This window comes from Lucilia cuprina, chromosome 5, assembly GCF_022045245.1.
Source record: "Lucilia cuprina isolate Lc7/37 chromosome 5, ASM2204524v1, whole genome shotgun sequence".
Taxonomy (NCBI): domain Eukaryota; kingdom Metazoa; phylum Arthropoda; class Insecta; order Diptera; family Calliphoridae; genus Lucilia; species Lucilia cuprina.
In genome coordinates this window covers 45903803-45927675 of record NC_060953.1, presented here as the reverse complement: position 1 = coordinate 45927675, position 23873 = coordinate 45903803, and the positions used below count along the sequence as shown (strand labels likewise).

General features: G+C 28.1%; 2 protein-coding genes across 3 annotated transcripts in view; one reads left to right on the top strand and one right to left on the bottom strand.

Moving 5' to 3' along the window:
* Nucleotides 1–3933, top strand: part of LOC111685605 (regulating synaptic membrane exocytosis protein 2) — a 42344-nt gene extending 38411 nt beyond the window's left edge. Inside the window, exons 9-10 of one of the 2 annotated variants that reach the window (XM_046951928.1) lie at nt 3133–3358; nt 3777–3933. In XM_046951928.1, coding sequence (XP_046807884.1) covers nt 3133–3358; nt 3777–3847 — 297 coding nt within the window. In that variant the 3' untranslated portion in view covers nt 3848–3933. Of the gene's footprint in view, nt 1–3132; nt 3359–3776 lie in introns of those variants that run through there. The other variant, XM_046951929.1, reaches the window with a different exon arrangement.
* A 16798-nt stretch (nt 3934–20731) lies between these two features.
* Nucleotides 20732–23177, bottom strand: LOC124420252. Its single transcript, XM_046952498.1, has 4 exons — nt 23142–23177; nt 22322–22503; nt 21497–22224; nt 20732–21119 (listed from the first exon to the last, which is right to left on the bottom strand). The coding sequence occupies exons 1-4, from the start codon at nt 23175–23177 to the stop codon at nt 21034–21036; spliced, it is 1032 nt and encodes a 343-aa protein (XP_046808454.1). The 3' UTR covers nt 20732–21033.
* Nucleotides 23178–23873: the final 696 nt, after the last annotated feature.

The window sequence follows — 23873 nt, the reverse complement described above, 5'->3', positions numbered from 1 at the left end:
TTCACCAAGTATGTTTTAAAACACAGTTTTTATTTATTTTGTATCTCTGCACACATGTCACTTATAACATACATACAAACAAATATAAACTGTAGCAGAAAGAAATATTAACCGTTGTACTGTACTACCACCGTTAAACTGTATTACCACCCTCAAAAAATACGTGCTGTATTACCAGCATATTACTGCTTTATCTCCTTGTTGTTGTTTTTATGCTTTTATTTATGATTTGTTTGAGAAATTTTCAGAGGTAGTTTCAGATTTTTATCCATATCTCAATAATTTATAGACCGATTATGCTGATTTTCAATAGGAAACTTCTCGAAAGCATGTCTGACAGAATTATTGAAGATTTGTATCTTGAAGATATCTGAAGTCTTCAGAAAATTGATTTCAACAGACGGACAGACAGACGGACAGACGGACAGACGGACAGACAGACAGACGGACATGGCTTAATCGACTCCGCTATCTATAAGGATTCAGAATATATATACTTTATAGGGTCGGAAAATTATATTATAGAAATTACAAACGGAATGATAAACTTATATATATCCTTCTCACGAAGGTGAAGGGTATAAAAATACAATCTAATAAAAAAAATTCTTGAGTTTCACAAAAAAAAATTTCAAATTTATTACAATGCTCTTGTAATCAATATTGCAATAATTTCGTCTAAATATGATTTAGCATAAAGAACATAATTTAAAAATAAAATAAATTTATTCTATAACATGTACATATATAGATATTTAGTTACATACTCACAAAATCATAAATAATATCTATATATGCATTTTTGATACAAAAATTGTATGAGAGTATTTTATATATCTTTCATAAAAAAAGCTTTAAGGCATTTTTATGTTGACAACAATAATTCTCTTTTATATATATTTTTTTAAATTTTTTTTCGTATATTACTATTACATTGGTCGTTGGCCTTTTCTTTTGTGTGTGTAAATTTATGATAAGAGCAATATGAAAATGAAATTTTTTTTCCTTGTATGTCCACGTATGTTTGTTATTAAAATAGAGCAGTGTATGAAAAAGAATTCTTTTTTTGTTGTTCAGTTATATTTTATTTTAATGTCAATCATATTTAAGTATATAGTCCTTCATATTTATGCATATCTAGACTTCTATTATAATCAACTTTAATTTTTTTTGTGAAAAAAATCTTCCAAAATATGAAATTTTATTTAAATTGCTTTTGACAGTTAATGGCTGTAGCGAAAATGCCGATAAAAAAGTTTTTAAAGAAAAATGTTAAACATTTTTGTACAAAAAATAATAAATATCAGTTTTTAATGTTATAGTTAACTAACTAACTAGGTGAGGTTAGGTTCAGCAGACTGTATACTTAGACAAGCATAACTTTGCTTGGGTCCAAATTAGGTCCTTTTGTAATGTATGGAAAGAAAACAAGATACGGAAAGGAAGAAGAAGTGAAAAATAAAAATAATAAAAAGGAGATAATAGCGAGCCTTTAAGAGGAGTGAGGATCATAGTGTATGATCAATTACACACCCATTTTGACAGTTTTAAGAATGCTAGAATACATTCATGTTGAACAGTTGATAGATCCGATAGATGAGAAAAATATGCCGAAACTATTGCCTGATATCCCTATTAAATATCCGATAGTACCTAAGCCAATTAGATGTCCCTTTTATCGTGGAAATTTCCGCTTGCAAGATGATGCATTCATCATTGAGTCGGAAAGATATTTTCTTTCCAAGAGGTTTAAGAACCCTCTGTATACACGTTTAGGCAGTCGACCCCTACAGGTGAAGGTTCATTATAATCAGGGATTATACTATACCGGAAGTCCGGCGTAGTCCTAAGAACACCTGTTATGAGAAGAGCCGATTGTCTTATAACTTTAGTGAGAGTGTTTCTGTTTGATGATTTGTCAAGTGCATGCCACCAGACAATAACACCATACATCATTATCAGCTTGATCAACGCCTCATGTAGCCAGTGTACATTTCTTGGGACATATAATACTATAAAGCTTTTGAGGATCTGGAAGTAATATTCAAACCCTATGACAACTTCCTATCGAGAATAACACCTAAGTTATTGGGTATTTCGAAAATTGAATGTTCTGTTTGACAACATAGTGTTGTCACTTTGGTAACACGTTTTTATTTTTTGTTGATTTAATAATTATGTGATTTAAGTAGATTTTTGCTTTTAATTTGACAACTATCTGCACATATTTTGACAATAGATTTTTTTTGAAAAATTATAAACACTTTGGTGTCAGTTTGATAACGAGCGTGTATAATTTCAAAACGTCTTTATTCCCTCTGTGTACTTACAAACAAAGTCATTTATGTGATTAAAAAGCTCACGTTTTAAAAGTTGGAATTATAAGCTAAACATTCGAGTTTTACTTAAATAATTCTACTTTAAGATTAAAATTTCATAGATTTTTAGAATGATCAGGTTTTGAGCATTACTTGTGGTTAGAAAGCGATAATTAAAAGTCAAATTCCAAAGCGCTTCTAAACTACACAGCAAAAACTTACATTTAAAAGTAATGAGCCAAAAAAAACTATACAAAATTCGCTTTTTAACTCATTACTTCCACACGTTGGTGGGCATAAGTACTACTCGTTTAAAAATCACTACTTGTATAAGTACTTACAAATAAGGAGTTAATAAGCAGTTTTTTTATAACTTTCTTGTTCGTAAGTTTGCTGTCTTTCTAACGACAGCATTGCTTTGTTTTTGTATTGTGCGTCCAATAATTGTTTTCCCAAAAAGCTTTTTACTTTCTGTGTATGTGTGAAAACCAGTTAAAAGCTCTCAATTCAATAAAATGTGCAAATACAATCACAAAACTCAAAATAAAGTAATTACTTATGATATTATATGTAAGCCACTATAAGAGCGCTTTAGAGTAATGCCAACGATAAGTTGTAGTTGTTGAAAAGTAAGTGGCTACGTAAGTACAAGCCATTAACGAGATTTTGCTGGGTACATAAAAAGAATTGAGTGTAGCTTTTAAAAACTTTAAAAATCTTAAACAAAATGTAAACTGAACTTTATGAATAATTCCCGCTAAAAAAATGGAAATTTATATAAAATTTGTTAACCAAATTCACAATAAATTTACAGATTTTAGAATGGAATGGCATGTCATTAATCGATCGCAGTTTCGAAGAGGTCTGCAGTATAATGGATCGTACAGGTGATGTGGTCGAATTGTTGGTAGAACATGCTACCGACTTTCGTATGTGTGATTTATTCGATGAAAATATACCACCCGGTAATAGTGGTGGCAATGAAAGAGGAGGACCCAGACGTTCGGGTGATGGACCTATTGGTTTGGGTTTAATAGCGGGTAAGTTTGCGATAGCAATTTTATTGTTACTTTATAATAACTAAATGTTGTAATATTTGCACCTTAATGTCTTTAATATAAACAAATATTTAAAGACATTTAAATGTAAATAAGAAAAAAATATTTATATTTTTTAATAATTTTATAATTTTTTGTTATTGAAAAAAAAAAACTAAAACTTTAAACATGTTTAAACTTATAAATTTTTATATGTGTTTATTTTTCTTATCTTCTCATTGATTTTTTTGTTTACGTTTTAACAATTTGTGTTCATTTTTTTTTAATCTTCATGCAACAAACCAAAAAAATCAAAACATAATGTCTCACTACCCTCTACTACAACAAATCAAAACTACCAACAACAACAACAACCATGTCTATATATGAAAATAAAAAATAATAATAAATATATATATAGACCCCGAAACTACTACAGACAAATCACCGGCTTCGCCGACACGACGGAAATTACCCAAAACTCCGGTATAAATAATAATTCGTTTTTAAATTATATATTTAAAATATTATTTAATAAATTATTTATTTAAACAACAACAACAATAACAACTACCACTTGTAGTAAATTTTTAATTCAAAATGAAATTATCTTAAAAAAAAAGTTTGCAAAAAAAAATGTGAAAAATAATAAAAAATAAAATTTGTTTTTTTTTTAGAAAAAAAAGAAAAAATTACTAATTTAAACAAAAACACTTTTCTACAAAATTTAAAAAAAATTTCAAACATAATTTTTAATTTATTAACAAGATTTTTTTTCTACACACATACAGCTTTATTTGTTTGGCTTTAAGTTAAGTCTACTTTTAGCGCCTAAAAGTATGCTTGTTTTTATTATATTCAATTAACACCTTAAAGTATACTTTATTAAAATTTAACTGTGAATGTTTTCTTTTTATTTACGTTACAATTCCATTATTTTTTTAAAGCAACACTAACATGTTTCTCTCTGGTTTTTCATTAATTATTTTATTTAAATTTATGGTTTTTCAAAACGCTTTTAAATAAATTTTATTTTAAATTAGTTTGACAAAAAAAAAACGATTTTTTTCCAAAATTCCTTAAATATTAATTGTATGTAGAAATTTGTTTATAATTATATTAAAGTATTTGAAAAAAAATTAATTATAATTTTTAAAATATTTGGCTTTAGTTTGTTAGTTATTGGGTTTAAGTAACATTTCAAAATGTTTCTGTAATTGGAGAAAAAAAGTTGATTCTTAAACATTAAGAAACATTTTGAATAAATTTTTCTTTTTTTTAGTATTTTCCATATTTTTGGTTTTAATTTTATAATCACCTTTTATAAATTGCAGTACAATATGTATTAATATTAATATTTAAATTGATGTTGTAGTATTAGAAACAATGTTTTTTTAATTACTTAATCATCTAAAAAATATTATAAATATATAAAATTAAAAAAATAAACATTAAACAAAACATTTTACTAAAAGAATACAACAAAATATATTTAGAAAATTAACTACTAAAACAAAACTGCTACAAAATGACCTTTTTAGAGAGATATTTCAACATTTAGTACAAAAAAAAATTTTCTAAACAACATAAACTTTAAATTCGCTAGGAAAAACAGATTTTCTATTCCATCGTTGGTTTCGTTTTAGTAATAGCATGCACAGACCAACAAATTTTTAACCCAAAGTACACTATTCCTAAGAATTTCCATATAAACTGTAATGTTTCTATTTATATTTATATATTTGAGAAAAAAAACGTGTTCCAATTATATACGCCTGGTACTAAATTGACATCAACGTGTTCATAATTATTCAATCCTTTGTCAAAGTATATATGTGCATACATACGTACGACAACACTATGTTGTCAGATAACGCACAACGTTGTCAAAATTTCAACAATCCACTATTGACAAAGAATTGTTACAATTATGGTACTTTTCTACCGATATTTTGCCTTTACCTAGAGGAGTTTGTTGAGGAGTTTGTTGAATAATGCAACAGGTATCACATTGAGTCAAATGATTCCGAGTTTTTGCTCTAAATCACAAACTTTCCAAGTGACCTAACTAAAAAAGTGGCTTGCATGTCAAAAGTGCTACTAAATATGTTATAAAATAAATTTTTTCAACAAATCACTAATTGCGTTAAAAATGGAATACAATAAACCGAAAATTAAGAGGGTATTCAGTGAGATCAAAAGTATATTTTCTTCTTACAGAATCATTTCTTGCAATTAGAGAAGAATACGATAAATTGAAGAGTAATAAAGTATTTAGTGTGATCAAAAGGATATTTTAATTTAATTTCACAATAACAGGTTAAGCTTGAATCGACTCACCAGCACCGGTCCATATTGAAACGCTTTGCTTTAATTCCGAATAAATTATCGTACCCTTATGTCTTCCAATTTATTTTGAAGGAAAAACCGAGAACACATTTTAAACTACCAGTTTATAGTTGCAGCAGACTACAAGAACTAGTAGCACCTCTTTTCCTCCGAATTGCAATCACACGAAGATGGGAAAAATTAATCAGGGTTTTATGCTCACGGGGAGTGGGGAGTGGACATATTTAAAACTACCAGTTTATAGTCGCAGGAGTCGACAGGAACTGGTAGCATCTCTTTCCTCCGAATTGCAATCACACCAAGATGGGGAAGGTTCATCAAGGTATTATGCCCCGGGGGGCTGGTAGACACGAAAGTACAGTATTATGATCCTTAAACTCTTATGTAATCCAATTCATTCTGAGGAAAACTACAAGTTTATAGTCGCAACAGACTAGAGATACTGGTAGCCCCTCTTTTCCCCGAATTGCAATCACACCAAGATAGTGAGTTTTATAAGGGTATTATGTCCTGGGGGGAAGATAATTGTAGGCACGAAAGTACAGTGCCATGTTCTCTAGACCCTTACGCATTCCAATTTATTCTAAGAAATAGCCGAGGAAACATTTAAAACTACTACCAGTTTATAGTCGCAGCAGACTAGAGGTACTGGTAGAACCTTTTTTCCCCCGAATAGCAATCGCATTAAGATGAAAAAGTTTCATCAAGGTATTATGCCCCGAGGGCAGGGGATTGTAGATAGGAAATTCCAGTATTATGTTCACTAGACTCTTATGTATTCCAATTCATTCCAAGAAAATGCCGAGGACATATTAAAAACTACCAGTTTATAGTTGCAGCAGACTAGAGATACTTATTGCTAACACGTCATTTTCTCCATATTGCAATTACACCAAGATGAGGAAGATTCATCAATGTATTGTGCTTTAAGGGCAGGGGATTGTAGACACAAAAGTAGAGAGTTATGTCCGCTAGACTCTTTTGTATAGATTGCTGTTTCCACTAGAGAATCTATCGATTCTTTGCAGCAATATGTTGCTCTGAATAAACTTGTTAACAATACTCGATCACATCAAACACACTCATTTTCGTTCGATGGGATAGTGGATGTATTGAAGCCGAAAACTATCTTGTTTTTTAGATTATATTATCCAGTATCTAAACACTGTTGCCTATCAGTCTTATTTTATCGGTATTATTTTAATAAAAAGCTTTTAGATCCGATTGCCATATACTCCAATTAACCAATTATCCTTTTCGTAGCGTTAGCGCTACTTTACAAGGTACTCACTATGATACATAAAAACATAAATCCTATTTTTATATAACTTTTGTGCATTAGACTTCAATTATCATTCAATGACCACTATATCTACGGGGCGCAGCTACTTTACAAGGAACTCACTTAAGGTGCATCATAACTTTAATCCAGTTTTTATAACTCTAGGGCATATGACTTCATTTCTTATTGATCTTAGACATTCAGTCATGAATGCCTAAACTCTAGGACAGTTTTATATCAAAGATTTCACCAGAGTGTTATAATTCGAACCTAAGAAGTAAAGATTATTTTATAAGGATTAGGTCCCCAGACTTGTCTTAGTAGAACAGTGATTTAAAATAGTAATTTCTTTTATAAAACGTCAAAAATTCAGCGTATTTAAATATTTCAAACATTTCTCTCTCTATCTTTTACTAAATAAAATATCTAAACTATATATTGAGTTCTTATGTTTTTTATTTAAAAAAAAATATTTCATTTCATTGAGTAATTTCAAATTACTCTCACAGTAAGAGCAAAGCACCAAATTTAAAATAAAAACAAAATAATATTTTAATTAAATTAAGATATTTAATAAAAAAAATAAATCAAGACCTTAACTGCTTACAAGAACTAAATTTTTAAGAAATCTATAGTTTTCAATCTAAACTAATAAAATACTGCATAAAATATGCCTTAAAATTAAAAGAAAATAATTTTTCTTAAAAACTCTGTTAAGCAAATTAACAAAAGAAAAAAAGTTAAAAGTATTTTCATAATTGTTTTTAACAAAAAATCTAAACCGAACAAAAGAAATACTTGGTCTTTAACTAAGAAAAAATAATAAAACTCTATAGAGGGAAACAATAATAAAAATATAAAATTTATTTAAACAATTAACTATAGCTACACTCAAACAAATAAAAAACCCTATATAATAAATTAATTAAACTAAACTAAATTAAATAAAATAGTTGAAATAACAATACAAAAGTTAATTAATTAATAATTTATTGTGCTGTAATTAATGTTATTTAATTTAATGTAGTTCAAAAAACCATAAAAAATCATATATTTATATAAAATCAAACAGATTATTAAATTATTTGGAAAAATATATAAATATATATATATTGAATAGTAGAAATAATTATGTATTATATTTCGTTGAATTGTGTTGATGTTATTTTTTGAGAGTTATATTTAAAAATACAAAGAAAAAAAAAACAAAATAATAATTATATATTATAACAAAAGTAATGTTGTGGTAGTTAATTATTTAATAATCCAAAAGAAAAAAAGTTAAAGTTAATATTAATAACTAAAATATAATAGTATGTGTAAAAGTATTTATAGACATATTTATTTGTTATTTGTTGTAAACGAATCATTACTGACAAATTGTCGAGTTGAACAATTGAAATTGACACTTGTTTGTCATAGGGAAATTAAACGGCAACAACAACAATGCCTATTGTATCAGTCTAGTCTGCTCCCAAGTGGAGACTATAGTCTGTTCTATATTCGAGCGTATTACTTAATAAATTTTCTTATCTCCAGTCCATACAATAACCTGTTGTATCAGTTATCGAGGCACTAGTCTGCTCCTAAGTCAATACCATAGTCTTTTATATAGTCGAGACTATAATCTGTTCTATAGTTGAAAATATAATATTTGATTGAGACTATAATCTCTTTTAAAGTAGAGACTACATTTATTCTGCTCTATAGTCAAAACAATAATCTGCTCTATATAAGTAATAGTCGAGAATCTGTTCTAGAGTCGAGACTAGAGTCTGTTCTACAGGCTATAGCCTGATCTATAGTCGAGACTAGAATCTGCTTTAGAGTCTATTCTATAGTCGAGTGTGTAGTTTGTTTAGAATATGTTCTATTGACAAGACTGTAGTATGTTCTATAGTCAAGACAATAGTCTTTTCTATAGTCGAGACTAAAGTCTGTTCTAGAGTCTATTCTATAGTCGAGACTGTAGTCTGTTTTACAGTCGAAAGTGTAATCTGTTTTACAGTCGAGACCAGAGTATGTTCTACCGTCGAGACTATATCCTATTTTATAGTCGAGAACAGTTTCTGGTCTAGACTCTACTCTATAGTCAAGTTTGTAGTTTGTTCTATAGGCGAGACTAGAGTCTGTTTTATAGTCTATTCTATAGTATAAACTATTGTACTATCTATAGTCAAGACTGTAGTCTGTTCTACCGTCGAGACTATAAACTATTCTATAGTCGAGACTGTAGTATATTCTATAGTCAAGACTAGAATCTGTTCTGTAGTCGAGAATAGGTTCTGTTCTAGAGTCTATTCTTTAGTCGAGTTTGTAGTTTCTTCTGTGGGCGAGACTAGAGTCTATTTTATATTCTATTCTATAGAATAAACTGTAGTATGTTCTATAGTCAAGACTGTAGTATGTTCTACAGACGAGACTAGAATATCTTCCAGAGTCTACTATATAGTTGAGACTGTAGCCTGTTCTACCGGAAAGTCGATAGACTATTCTATAGTCGAGACTACAACATTTTCTAGAATCGATACTAGAATCTGTTCTAGAATCTATTCTATAGCCGAGTGTGTATTTTGTTCTGTAGTCGAGACTACAGTCTGTTTTAGAGTTTATTTTATTATCGAGACTGTAGCATGTTCTGTAGTCGAGATTAAAATATGTTCTATATTCTAATCTATAGTCGAGTTTGCAGTTCGTTCTGTTGTCGAGACTAGAGTCTGTTCTACAAACTATAGCCTAATCTATAGTCGAAAATAGAATCTGCTCTTGAGTGTATTCTATAGTCGAGTGAGTAGTATGTTCTCTAGTCGAGACTAGACTATGTTCTCTAGTCGACCCTTAAGTATGTTCTATAGTCAAATCTATTCTATAGTCGAGACTGTAGTATGTTCAGTAAAGACTATAGTTTTTTATAGTATGTTCTATAGTAGAAACTGGAGTCTGTTCTATAGTCTGTAATAGAGTCTGTAGTCGAGGCTAGAGACTATTCTATAGTCGTGACTTGAATATGTTCTAGAGTTGAGACTATAGTCTGTTCAATAGTATGTTTTATAGTCGAGACTAGAGACTATTCTATAGTCAAGACTGTAGTCTGTTCTGTAGCCAAGATTATATACTATTCTATAGTCCATCCTGTTCTATAGTAAATTTTGAGACTATCATTAGTTGCGACTATTTTCGTATATATAGTCTGTTCTATAGTCGAGTCCATAGTAAGTTCTAAAGTCGAGACTGGTCGTCTGTCAAATCTATAGTCTGTTCTATAGTTGAGACTATTGTCAGTGCAACTGTTCTATAGCCGGTACGATGATTCTGTGCTCGAAACTACAATATAGTTGAGTCTATAGTTGAGTCTATAGTATGTTCCATAGTCGAGACTAGTGTCTGTTTTATAGTTCTTTAGTAGAAACTATAGTATTTTCTATAGTCGAAACTAGATTCTATTCTATAATCTATTCTAAAGTATGTAGTATGATTGATAGTCAAGACTAGAGGCTGTTCTGTAGTTAAGGCTACTAAAGCTTGTTCTATAGTCGAGACTGTAGTATGCTCTATAGTCTGTTCTATGTCGAGATTACAGAATGTTCAATAGTTGTGTCTAGAGTCTACTAAAACTAGAAAATATTCTATAGTAGAGACTGGAATCTTTTCTTTATTCTGTTCTATAGTCGAGACTATAGTCATTTCTATAGTCGAGAATAAAGTCTGTTGTAACGACGAGATAAGAATCTGTTCTTTGGCCGAGACTATAGTCTGTTTTATAGTTCAGACTATTTGCAGTTCTGTAGTGGAAACAATAATCTGTAGAAAAGTCGAGAAATATTCATTAAGATCTAGTCGAGATTTGTTCTATAGTTAAGACAATAGTTTGTTTTATATTTAAGAAATTTCCTTTCTATAACTTAAAAAGTGTAAAATTTCATTTGTTAACTCTACAATTGTTAGTATAATAAATTAAATGTACAACTCTTTATATAGTATGTATACATGGATATATTAAATAAAAGTAATAATCCTTTTTCTATCTCTCTCTCTATACACCTACAAACCTTGATATATATTTATTTATATACAAAATTTATATTTACATATAAAATATATATTAAAGTATTAAATGTTGTTTTAATGTTTACAAAGAAAAAAATAATAAAAATATAAATAACCCACCTACTAAAATCCACTCTAAAAATAAACTATTAAATTAAAATATTTTTACTATATATTTCCCTACAAAAAAAATAAAAAAAAACAAAGTGCTAAAATTTCCTGTTTTTTATACTAAATAAAACTAAAACAACAAAAGAACAATAATAAAAATAAAAATAAAAATAAAAATAATAATAATGATAATGTTACAAGTGTTAAAAATGTTAAAAACAATTTACTATTACAATAAAACATAAAACTAATGGACAAGTATGATAATAATATCAGTCAGTTAAAGCTGAAAAAAAAACTTTTTTGAAAACTTAAACTAAAATTGAAAAATTAAAAAAAAAAATAATGGAACAAATAGTGTTTTAGAATGACATTTTTTTTGACTAGCCGTCTGTCGGCCTTTAGTCAGTCAGTTAGTCAAGCCAACTAGGCAGTGCAAATATTAAAGTAACTCTTGTCAGATGGGTGATACTTTTTTTTACACTTTTTACTATTTATGTAGAAAACACATACTTTTTTTGTGAAAACAAATATATATTTTTCTAAATATTAAATACATTTTACTTTTCGTATTTAATATATAAAATAAGGAATTTTTAATTTAAACTATTTATTATCCTTTTAAAATTCTAAATTTTTTTTTAATTATTAGATTAATTTGCGTTAAAGTTTTCTTTCTTTTACCACAAAAAAAAACATTTCTTTTTTAAAACGATTTTATATTAATATTTATTTACAAAGAAATCTGTATAAAAATTTAAAAAAAAAGAAATGTGAAAGGATGCAAAAAATATATGTAATTGTAATCCAAATTTATATAAAATGTATTTAGATGTATAAACTATATATAAAAAAATATCTTTAAATGAAAATCTTATAAATATCTACATATGTATATAATAAAATGGATTGAAATGTTTTAAAATTGAAAACTCAAAATGGTTGAATATTTTGTTTAAAAGTCAAGACTATAGCTTATAGTTAGTACTTTAGTCGGAACTATAATTTTTTTTTATAATCGAAAAAAGTATAGTTTCAGTATGTTATATTCTCTAGTTAAGACTATAGTTTGTTTTATAGTCGAGATTCTAGTGTGATCTAAAACGGAGACAGTAGTCTGATCCATATTTGAGACTAATTGTGTCTGCTTTATAATCAGTTTCATAGATTCAAGTCGGATCTATAATCAAAGCTTTACTCTGCACTATAGTCTCGACTAGGATCTATTCTAAAGCGGAGACTTTAGTTAGTTCTAGGGTCAAAGCTAAAGTCTGTTTTATAGTCAGTTTTGTATATTATAGTCAGATCTATAATCAATTTTTTTTTCTTCACTATGGTCTCTACTACGATCTATTCTATAGTCAAGACTTTAGTCAGATCTATTGTCTATATTATAGTCTAATCTAAATCAGCTCTATAGTTAGTTTCATAGATTATAGTCTTGGCTACAATCAAAGCTTTATTCTATTCTATAATCAGTCTGTGCTTTGATAATTTTATCTATTGTCCAAATTCAGACTTTAATTTGCTTAAACTAGAGTAAAGTTTGGTCTATAGTCTTTTAGTCCGTACTATAGACGATTCTGTGGTCTGTGTTGGAGTCTGATTTTTAGTTCAGACTGTAGTATGTTCTATAGTTGAGACCAAAGCCTGTTATTGAGCTAAGACTTGAGCTAAGTTTGATCGGAACTATATTATGTTTTATACTCAAATTGATTTAACAGTTTGACTTTTATTCGATACTTTAGTCTGTAATATAGTCGATAAGATACCCTGAACACTATAAAAAGTGTGCTCTAGTCCAGATTAAAGTCTGTTTTGTTACTGAAACTTTAATCTGCTTTATAGTGGAGACTAAAACCAGTTCTATAGCCTAGACTTCAGTGTGGTCTATAGTTGCAACATCTACATGTATTCGAGACTATAGTTAAGACATTAACTTCTACTAAACTCGATAGTACATATGTATAGTCTGTTTATAGCAAAAACATTAGTCTAAACCATAGTCTATTCTATAGATAGTTGAACTATAGTCAGGTTCAGAACCTTTTATAAAGCTAAAACTAGAGCCTGTTCTATAGCCAGTCTGATTTATCTTTGTTGAAACCCTAATATACTTCAAAGTGTAGAATAAAGTCACTTTTATAACCTAGACTACAACTTTATTCGAGACAATATAGTCTGTTCTCAAGTTGAGGCTAAAGCCTGTTCCATAGTTGAGACTATAGTCTATTCTATAGTCAGGATCAGAACCTTTTATAAAGCTAAGACTAGAGCCTGATTTATAGTCAGTCTGATGTATCTCTGCAGAAACTCTATGCTTCAAAATGGAGAATAAAGCCTGATTTATAACCTAGACTGCAACTTTATTCGAGACTATAGTCATGTTCTATAGTAAAGACAGTAACCTATTCTAAAATCATTAGTACATATAGTATGTACTATAGTCGATCCTGTAGTCTGTACTAAATATAAACCATAGTCTGCAGCTGTGGCTAAAGTCTAATCTACAGTTGAGACTATAGCCTATAGTCTATATTCGAGATTAGTGCGTGTCATATAGCTACGACAAGAACGTGGTCTAAAGCAACGTCTAATCTGAAAACTGATTTATCTGTTATAAAGTTGAATATATTAACTGTTCTTAGATTGGGATCTGTTATATATTTGAGACTGTAATCTTATTCACGGTTGGGCTATATATAGTCCGTATTGTACTCGAGTTATTTTTATAGTTTGTTTTATATTTTATACTTTATTATACTACAGTCGATACTATACCCTTATTATTATAATACAGAATCTGTTATATCGTCAAGACTAGAAACTGTTCTATAGCCTAATTTAAAGTCTAATAGTCAAGACTGTTCTACGTTTGAAATAAATGTCAGTTTTATAGTCTATTTTATTTTCAAACTATTGTCTGTTATATCATTAACAATTGTAATTATTCTCAAGCCTAGTCTTAAGTCTAATATATAGTCTGTTTTATATTCGATTCTATGTGCAAACTGTTGCCTATTATATCGTTAAGACTAGAGACTGTAGCCAAGTCTAAAGTCTGATATTTGTCAAAACTAGTTCATGATCGAATACAGTCTAAACTGTAGTCTTATAGTTAGGTCTATCTAGAGATGAGTATCATCTGTTTATAGCCGATATTTTGTATTAAATAGTTCTAAAGCAGACTTTTAGGGAAATTATTAAAACCTTTTGAGTTTTTATGAAAAATGAACATGATATCTCTTATTGTATATATATTCTAAACTAAGTCTATATTAAAAACTAACTTAAATTACAAACTCAACCTTCATCTCTAAGTAAATTACACTATCCTGTCCCTTACTTTTCCCCTCCCAAAAAAAAAAGAATGAACAATCTCCACAAATATACTTTTTTTAACTAAAAGCTAAGCTAATGTTAACAATTAACTGTTTAACTTACAATGATAATCTCTTTAGAAAAAAAAAAAAAAAAAATATATAAAAAATATATTATAAAATAAATACTGTGTAAACTTTTCATATAAATATAAAAATGAATAAAATTACAAAAAAAAAACTATTTATATACTATTTAAACAAATAAACAAAATGAATTTCTTTATAAATTATTTAAACGAAAAATAATGAATTTCCCCAAATAGATAAATAAAATTGATAGTTACAACAACATATTTTACCTTTAAGTCAAAAAATAATAAACAATAAAGAAAAAACACTTTAACCCCTTTTTTTGAAATAAATAGCAAGTAAAATGAAATAGTTTAAAGAAAAAAAAATAAAATTAAAAAACAAATAAATAGAGAAAAAAAAACATAAAATAAATAGTCATTATAAATAAATATGGAAAATTTTAATTATATATCTGGCCTAAAGACAAACAAAAATTATTTGTAAAAATATATAAATAAATAGAATGGATCTTTTTTTTGGAAAAACCTAAATATTTAAAAAGAAATTTAAATAAAAACAAATACAATCTCTATTCAACTCAAATTACAAACAAAACAACAAAAAGTGTTTAATTTTTTTTGAACTAAAAATCTCTAAAGGAATGAGTTAAATATCGTAGACTAAAATAAACTTTTCTTTATTAAAACTATAATTAATTTAATTAAAATTATTACATTTCAAAGAATGCAAAAGCCTGCAACAGCAACTGTTTTAAAGGACTATTTATCTATAGCCTCTGGTAGTAAATATCTCAGTCTATTTCTACTCTACCTTCTTGCCAGTACTTACTTATCTATCTAAGGGTTTAGCTGTACTTTTAAAAGTAAACAAAATGGTAAAAATTTCTTCTATATTGTCTTGTCTTTTTTTTCTTATTCTTATATTTTCTACAATTAAACAAATTAGTAGTAATTTATTTTCCCAGAAAAGAAAACTATTTGTTGGAGAAAACAAAAAGTTTATAAAAAAAGACTAAAACAAATAACTGTAACTACTTATTATTTACTTCGTTTTTCATTCTCTGTACAAATAATTATGCTATACTTTTAGTTGTTTTTTTTTAATTTTAAAAATTTATAAATTACTTTTCTTTTTTCTCGTATAAAAAATCAAAAAATATAATTTGTTTATAATTTAATTTAAGTGTTGCATATTGTTTAAATTTTTTCCTCTTGTTTTATTTTATTTTTTAATTAATTTGCTTTTATTTGTAACATCTGTAAATACTAACCAACAATTAAAATGTTTATAATTTTAAATACAAATTGTTAAAAAAAATATTATTGCTAAATATTAATTGCTTTTAAAATACAGTTCTAAAATACATTGTAAAAATGTGTATAAAATTAATATAAATGAAAAAATAACGTATTAACATTACTATGCTCTGAATCATAGTCATGTTCTCTAGCTGAGAATAAAATATTAACACTGGTTAATACAATAGAATATCACATATTCACAGTTTTCTAGGAGCTAGGACATAGTTCGTTCTCTAAACGAAATTATAAAGAGTGTCATAATCAAGCGGAAGCTAAAATTATATTCGGAATATATAGCCTTTCATAGTCATGATTAATCTTAACCCGATTAATCTTAGAAATTACTAATCTTAACCCGATTAATCTTAGACATGATTAATCTTAGTCCGTTAAGATTAATGTCTGCTTTATAATAGACGCTATAATGTGCTCTGTAGTCGAATTCACAAAAGAATAAAGTCCAGACAAAGACTGAAGTTTATATTCTCTATAAACCAGACTATAGTTTGTTCCATAGTTTTATCTATATTCCAGCCTATAGTCTGCTCTATATAGTCCACATTATAATCGCCTCTGTGTAGTCTATATAGTCCATAGACTATAGAGTCGACTATAGACTAGACTATAGAGTCGACTATAGAGTCGACTATAGACTAGACTATAGAGTCGACTATAGAGTCGACTATAGACTAGAATATAGACTAGACTATAGACTAGACTATAGACTAGACTATAGACTAGACTATAGACTAGACTATAGACTAGACTATAGACTAGACTATAGACTAGACTATAGACTAGACTATAGACTAGACTATAGACTAGACTATAGACTAGACTATAGACTAGACTATAGACTAGACTATAGACTCTCTCTCTCTCTTTTTTATATAATCCATATTATAGTCGCCTCTATAAAGTCGATATAGTCTGCACTATATAGTCCTTATAGTTCAGACTATAGGCTGCTTTATATAGTCTAACCTGGGCCATATGGATCATACTATAGTCTGCTCTGTATAGTCCATACTACAGTCTGTTTTATATAGTCCAAACTGTAGTCTACTTTATATAGTCCAGACTATAGTCTTCTTTATATAGTCCAAACTATAGTCTACTCTATATATTCCAGACTATAGTCTGATCTTTATAGTCCAAACTATAGTCTGCTCTATATAGTTCAGACTGTAATCAGCTCTATAGTCTACAATAGTTCTAGTCTGTTCAATGGCCAAGACTGTTGAGACTATATAGTCTGTTCTATATTGTCTAGATCATAGACTGTAGAAGATCTATTGCAGAAGCTATAGTTTGACTACAGTTGATAACATACATTCAGTTATAATGTAAACATTGATATTTGGAGTAATCGAGACTATAGTGTAATCCATAACAGGCACTGTACTCGACTCCATAGTCTATTTAGCTTAGTAGTAGTTTGCTCATAATCTGTTCAATAGTTTGATGCTTAGTCCATTTTATTGTGGAAAATACATAATGTCCATAGTCTATTTAGCTTAGTAGTTTGCTCATAATCTGTTCAATAGTTTGATGCTTAGTCCATTTTATTGTGGAAAATACATAATGTCGAGACTGACTGACTACAGTCAGTGTTGTCAAGAATATAGTATGATCTCTATAAACATGATGTGTATAAACAATCGCCTTATCTACCATACGTTCTTTTGCCTATAGCACATTCTTAAGGCTATTTCTTGATGAAACCTTAATGTTTTCTTTAGTCGAGACTCTCTAATCTATTTAAAAATCCTGGATATATACTAAAAAAATGTTCTCTGATAGTATGATGGATCTTATTATCATTTTAGTTTAAAATTTCTTATAATCCGTTAAAAGTTATTGATAGACTTTTTCGATTGCTCAGATAAGTATTTAGTATTCTTATGGGTTTTATCTATTTGTCTCAGTTTAAGCATTCTTATGGGTTTTATCTTTTTCTCAAAGTTTTGTGGTTTGTAAATTATTAAAAAAAAATACTTCTCAAATGCAGCTTAAAATGGAATTATTTAAAGCAAATTCATCAAGTAGGTATATATCAAGTAGATATTTAGTGCATATTAGATGCTAGTTTTAATTTAAAAATAAAATTGTTTTTCCTTTTCTTAGTTCTTGTAATGGTTATTTTTGAAACCCTTTAAAACAGCACCTTGTAAAAAGTGTCCTATTTTTTGTGAATGCCAAACCAACTAAAAATTTACACTTAAAAAAATAACCAATCTTTGCAAATATCAAAAAACTACTACTCCTCTAATTACACTTGACAAAATAAAATACACTAAACAAAATTATTATTTTTTTTTTAATATTATTCATTTTGTTATTTAAAATTATAATTTTATAATTTGCTTTCTTTATTGAGATACGTTTTAGTTTAATATTTTCTGATTTTTTTTTTTTACTTCCTACTGATTAATGTAAATTTGTAACCCCCAGCTGGCACGAGTTATATTGATTGCTATGAAATAAATTTATATTTTTATATATAAATATTTAGAAAATATTTTTAAATACTTTATATGATAACAACAACTAATGATCTAAAGAAACAGGAAGAAGAATGATTAATTTGTAAATGATTTAAAAATCTCAAATTAATTTTGTAAATTTTATTCAATTTAATTTTCATTAAATTAACATTAAAAACAGTTAAACAAAATAATAATAATACATTTTGCTTTATAAATGTCTAAATGCATTTGTTATATATTCCTTTAATAGTGACAAATTGAGTGATTTATATTGAATTAAAGTTTGTATAGAAAAAAAAATCAATTGAATGATAAATGATGAATTATGTGATGAAAAGTTTATTCAATATAAATATTTAGTAAATAGTTTATGAAAAAATAAAGAAATAAATGTTTTAGTTATAACTATTTAAATTAATACAGAAAATTACTATTTTAACACTGAATATAATTTATAAATTTCGAAAAAAATTAATACATTTTTTAAAATAATATATGCAGGATGGAAAATTGATATCTAGAATTATAACTAAATTATACCAAACAAATTATATTTTTATAAATATAAATAAATACTAGACTATAGACTTAACTATAAACTAAATTATAGACTGGACTATAGACAAGAAAATAGACAATAATAAAGACTACTATATAGATAAAAATACAGACTAGATAATAGACTAGACTAGGATACAGATTAACCTTATACTATCGACTAGACTATTGACTAGATAGACTAGATTATAGACTGGACTGAAGACTAGAATCTAGACTACACTATAGACAAGACTATACACTTGGCTGTAAACTAGTCTAGCCTATAAACTAAACTATTGACTAGAATATCTGCTAGATTATAGATTAAAAACTAGACAATACCAGACTACATACTAGCTCATACACCAGATTATAAACAAGACTAAAGGATTGACTTAAGACTACAGACTAGCCTTTAGACAGGACTATAGACAAGACTGTAAACAACACTATAGACTAGACTATTGACTAGCTTATAGACAAGACTATAGACAAGACTGTAGACAAGACTACAGACTGGATTATAGACTAGGCTATAGACTAGGCTATAGACTAGGCTATAGACTAGGCTATAGACTAGGCTATAGACTAGGCTATAGACTAGGCTATAAAATAGACTATAGACTTGACTATAGACTAGACTGTAGACTAGACTGTAGACTAGACTATAGACTAGACTATAGACTAGACTATAGACTAGACTATAGACTAGACTATAGACTAGACTATAGACTAGACTATAGACTAGACTATAGACTAGACTATAGACTAGACTATAGACTAGACTATAGACTAGACTCTATAGACTTGACTATAGACTAGACTATAGACAAGACTATAGACTAGACTATAGACAAGACTATAGACTAGACTATAGACTAGACAAGACTATAGACTAGACAAGTTTATAGACTAGACAAGACTATAGACTAGACTATAAACTAAGCTATATACTAGACTTTAGACTAGACTATAAACTTAACTATATACTAGACTTTAGACTAGACTATAGACTATGTGCCTTAGCCTACTTAACAGATGCCATTCCTTCTATGTGGTTGTAAACGTAATGGTAAAGTAATGGTTTTGTATCACTTATGTTTAACATTTGAGAAAAGTGCTTGTACATGGCTGGTGGAGTGTAGTCGAAAAAGCTCACTCTGTGGTTGTAAAAGTACCACTATGAGATAATTTTTAATGTTTTCTTCCATAACGAGATTTCATTGTAACTTTTATCACTTTTGATACTTATATGAAAACCCAAAGTTGCATAATCCTTTTAAATAATGTTGATATTTTAAAACTTTTATCCCATACACATGCACATTTTCGATTAAAATGTATTTACATTTTTACCAGAAAACAAACAAACCCCTTATTTATTATCATTATCATAATTATTTTATTAAAAATTTGTGTTGTTTTCATACCAGGTTGCGTATAATTATTATTAATAAATCGAATTAAATATTAAACATGCGTACCATGGTATGTTTGCATGAATTATTGTTTGTTCAATTTAAATTTTTAATGTGTTTTGTTTTTGATAAGAGGAAAAGAGAGAGTGAGAGAGATAGAGCGAGATAAACAGGAAATATAAACAAACATGCTTAATAAGTACAATAAATGTATAAGTACTGCAAACTTAATTGTGTAGGTGTGCATAAAAATTTCAACGGAAGTAAATATTCTAAATTAATTATTCTTTTTTTTTTGGGTTAGTAGGAGTTGTAAATTTTCAAAATATTAAACTCAACAAAACAGAAACAAAATTTTAACAAATTATTTTTAAAAATAATTCTTACCATTAATTAAAGTTTTTTTTTTTTTTGTTTAGAAAGTGTATTATTTAGATTATTTAAATAAATTATTTCAATGTTTAGCAGTCCAATAGTTATTAAAGTTTTGACAAAAATAGTTGGCAAAAATATTTGATTTTTTTTTAAAGAAAATGTTTTTAAGAATATTATAACTTAAGCAATTGGTAGAGTGCTTCTAAGGTGTGATATTTGGTTTTGTTATTTATTTAGATTTTTATTTAGTTTTTTAGGATTTTTATTAATTTGATTTATTTTGCTTTTAATTAACGTGCATTTTTTTATTTGTTTTGATTTTAGTTTATAACTATTTAGGGATATTTTTGTTATTGTTGTGGCAAATAATAACGATTGTTAGCAGTCCAAGTGTAGGGTGTATCAAGGCTTTGATAGTGTGACACCGATATTGTAGCTATTTTTTTAAAAATATAAAAGTTTTAAAACAAAAAATGGAAAGAAAAAAAGACAATAAAATAGTTTCAAAAGTTGCACATAGTTTTAAAGTCCCATAGTGATGAAAATAAATATAATTAATACCGAAAGAGAGAAATAGGGAGAGAGAGAAAGATAGTAACAAATGAAAATGATAGACTGTAGCTGGAGTACAAGACCATAGAGGATTGCATTAGTGATTAATAAAACTAAAATAAAAAACATTTGCTTAAAAAAATTAAAAAAAAACAATTAAATTAAAAATAGAAGCTTTAAAGCTTTCACAGTGTTAGTTCTATTTTTTGTTATTCATTCTTAATAGATATTAACAATTAGTAATCAAATACAAATACTTACGCCTTGAACCCATTCTTTTGATGGGCTGTTCGGTGCCCAAACTCATGGCTCGTCCCAATTCGCCACGCACCGCCTTCAATGATTTCAATATTTCATCGGGATCTCTGCGTGCCACTGAAGATCGTCGTCGTCCCACTAAATATGTGGTCGGAGGTGGAGCCATATCATCTTCTCGATTCTTATCAGCATCTTGAAATGATGATCGACGAGAGCCGGGCAAAGAACGTGAAAAATCTTTACCCAACTGATAGACTTCCACTTCCAGTGTTTCCGATTGGGATGAGCCTCGCCGCGAGCCCGCTATCCATGCATGATCTGGATGCAACAGGGACGTACACTCACCAATCGAATCCACATCATCCGATATGGAACGTTGCATATTATAGTCACGCCTCAGCAAACGTGAAACATCGCCACCGGGACCGCCAGCAGCTATAGAGCCACGCGGTGATACACTGGGAGATTTTGACATGCTAATGCCTCGCAAACCCTTTGGATCATCGAGGCGACACCAAATGGCACGATCATCGAGAAAGGCCTGTTGCAATTCAAGACTGCATTCACCCAAAAAAATCGATTCGGTATGAGGTACCAAATCCCACAGTTGTATTTCAATATAACGGTCCATGAGGCTTTCCGCTTTCACGTGTGCAAATGTAAGGGTGGCATTCCATATAGGGTTTTGGGCAGGCGGACAAACTTCGGTTTGTTGAACAGAGCCATCGCCGCTTAAATAAAAAAATATTAAAATATTATTAAAAAAAAACTTAAGCTAAAGAAATTAACATTAAAAATTTGTAACATTTCCTTTTTAAAACCACTTACCACTTTGGTAATATGCGAACTTTGGCATAAGCTTCAGGTAAATTACCATGTCCATAGGCCTCATCACGTAAAGCCAAATCATCGGCTGCCATTAGACTCACAACCAGTTCACTACGTTCTGCATGATACCAAACTTGTACTTGTACTCTACCACTGACTTGTTTCTCTCTAGCAATTTGTTCCTAATTATTCAAAAGCAGTTTGTTAAATAAAACAACAAAAATAAAATTTAAAATGTGACAAAGTCATGTGGAGGGGGAAAGAACAAGGGAAACACAATAGAATATTAGTAAAATATTTTCAATATAAAATTGCAATTTTAATTAGAAAAAAATTAAACTTTCTACTTAATTAGCTCTAAACTAAATTTATAAAATTACTTATATTTATTATTATTTTTTTCTTAAAATATTGTATATTTTGCTAATTTTGTATTCAATTTTTTTTTGCAAATATTTTGTAGATAAAATGAGTAAAAATTTTTAATTATTTTTAATATTAGTTATTTTATACATGTTTTTTTTTAACAATTTCTATGTATAGCAGGATATGTATTTGTAGGTGTGTGTGTGTTTTTGCTGTTTCGGTGTAGTTTTCAATTGAAAATTAATTAAAAAAATTAAAAAAAATATAATAAAAATATAAATAAAATGTAAATGAAATTTTGCAAATTAAGTTAACAATTATAAATAAATTGTTTCATGCTTAATAGGTACACAATCTATAAGATTAACAAATTATAATGATTAAATTTAGCTAATATTGATATTGACATACATATATTATAGACTTTGACACTAAAATGGTTGCAATTACAAACGTGTTCAATATGATAGGGAAATATTGATTTATGCATTTTTTGTTTAACATTTTCAAATTTTAAGCAACATTTTTGTTATACCATTGTTTAAAAAAATTCGGTTATAAATATATAGTCTGTTGCCTACTCTACAGTCTAGTGTACTTAGTCTTTGTTCCAGTTTCTATTCTAAACGACATTGTAGTTACAATCTTGTGTATAGACTATAGTCTAGTCTATAGTCTAGTCTATAGTCTAGTCTATAGTCTAGTCTATAGTCTAGTCTATAGTCTAGTCTATTGTCTATAGTCTAGTCTATAGTCTAGTCTATAGTCTAGTCTATAGTCTAGTCTATAGTCTAGTCTATAGTCTAGTCTATAGTCTAGTCTATAGTCTAGTCTATAGTCTAGTCTATAGTCTAGTCTATAGTCTAGTTTATAGTCTAGTTTATAGTCTATATAGTCTAGTCTATAGTCTAGTCTATAGTCTAGTCTATAGTATAGTCTATACACGTAATCATTTGCAATCAAGATATTTTTCGGTTCAGTCAAAAAAAAAAGATCCCTTGATGTAAATCTTAAAGGATCTATAGTAACAAGATTATCGAGTCTTTGTTCCTTATATAATTGATTCAGAATAAGGCTTTTTGTGCTTATCCAGCTTGCAAGGTTCTATTCAAAACCCGACGCATCGGGGGCTTAAAAAAAGCACGTAAACCATATGACTCTCAGCTTAAGACTTCAATGATATTTG

Excerpts from the sequence above, each read along its gene's own strand:
- LOC124420252 (XM_046952498.1), bottom strand. The coding sequence starts at position 23,177 with ATGCATAAATCAATATTTCCCTATCATATTGAACAC. Across the intron at positions 22,225-22,321 it reads GTTCGCATATTACCAAAGTG|CGGCGATGGCTCTGTTCAAC; the intron begins GTAAGTGGTTTT and ends TTTTTATTTAAG. Across the intron at positions 21,120-21,496 it reads CAAAAGAATGGGTTCAAGGC|CTACAATATCGGTGTCACAC; the intron begins GTAAGTATTTGT and ends TTAAAAAAATAG.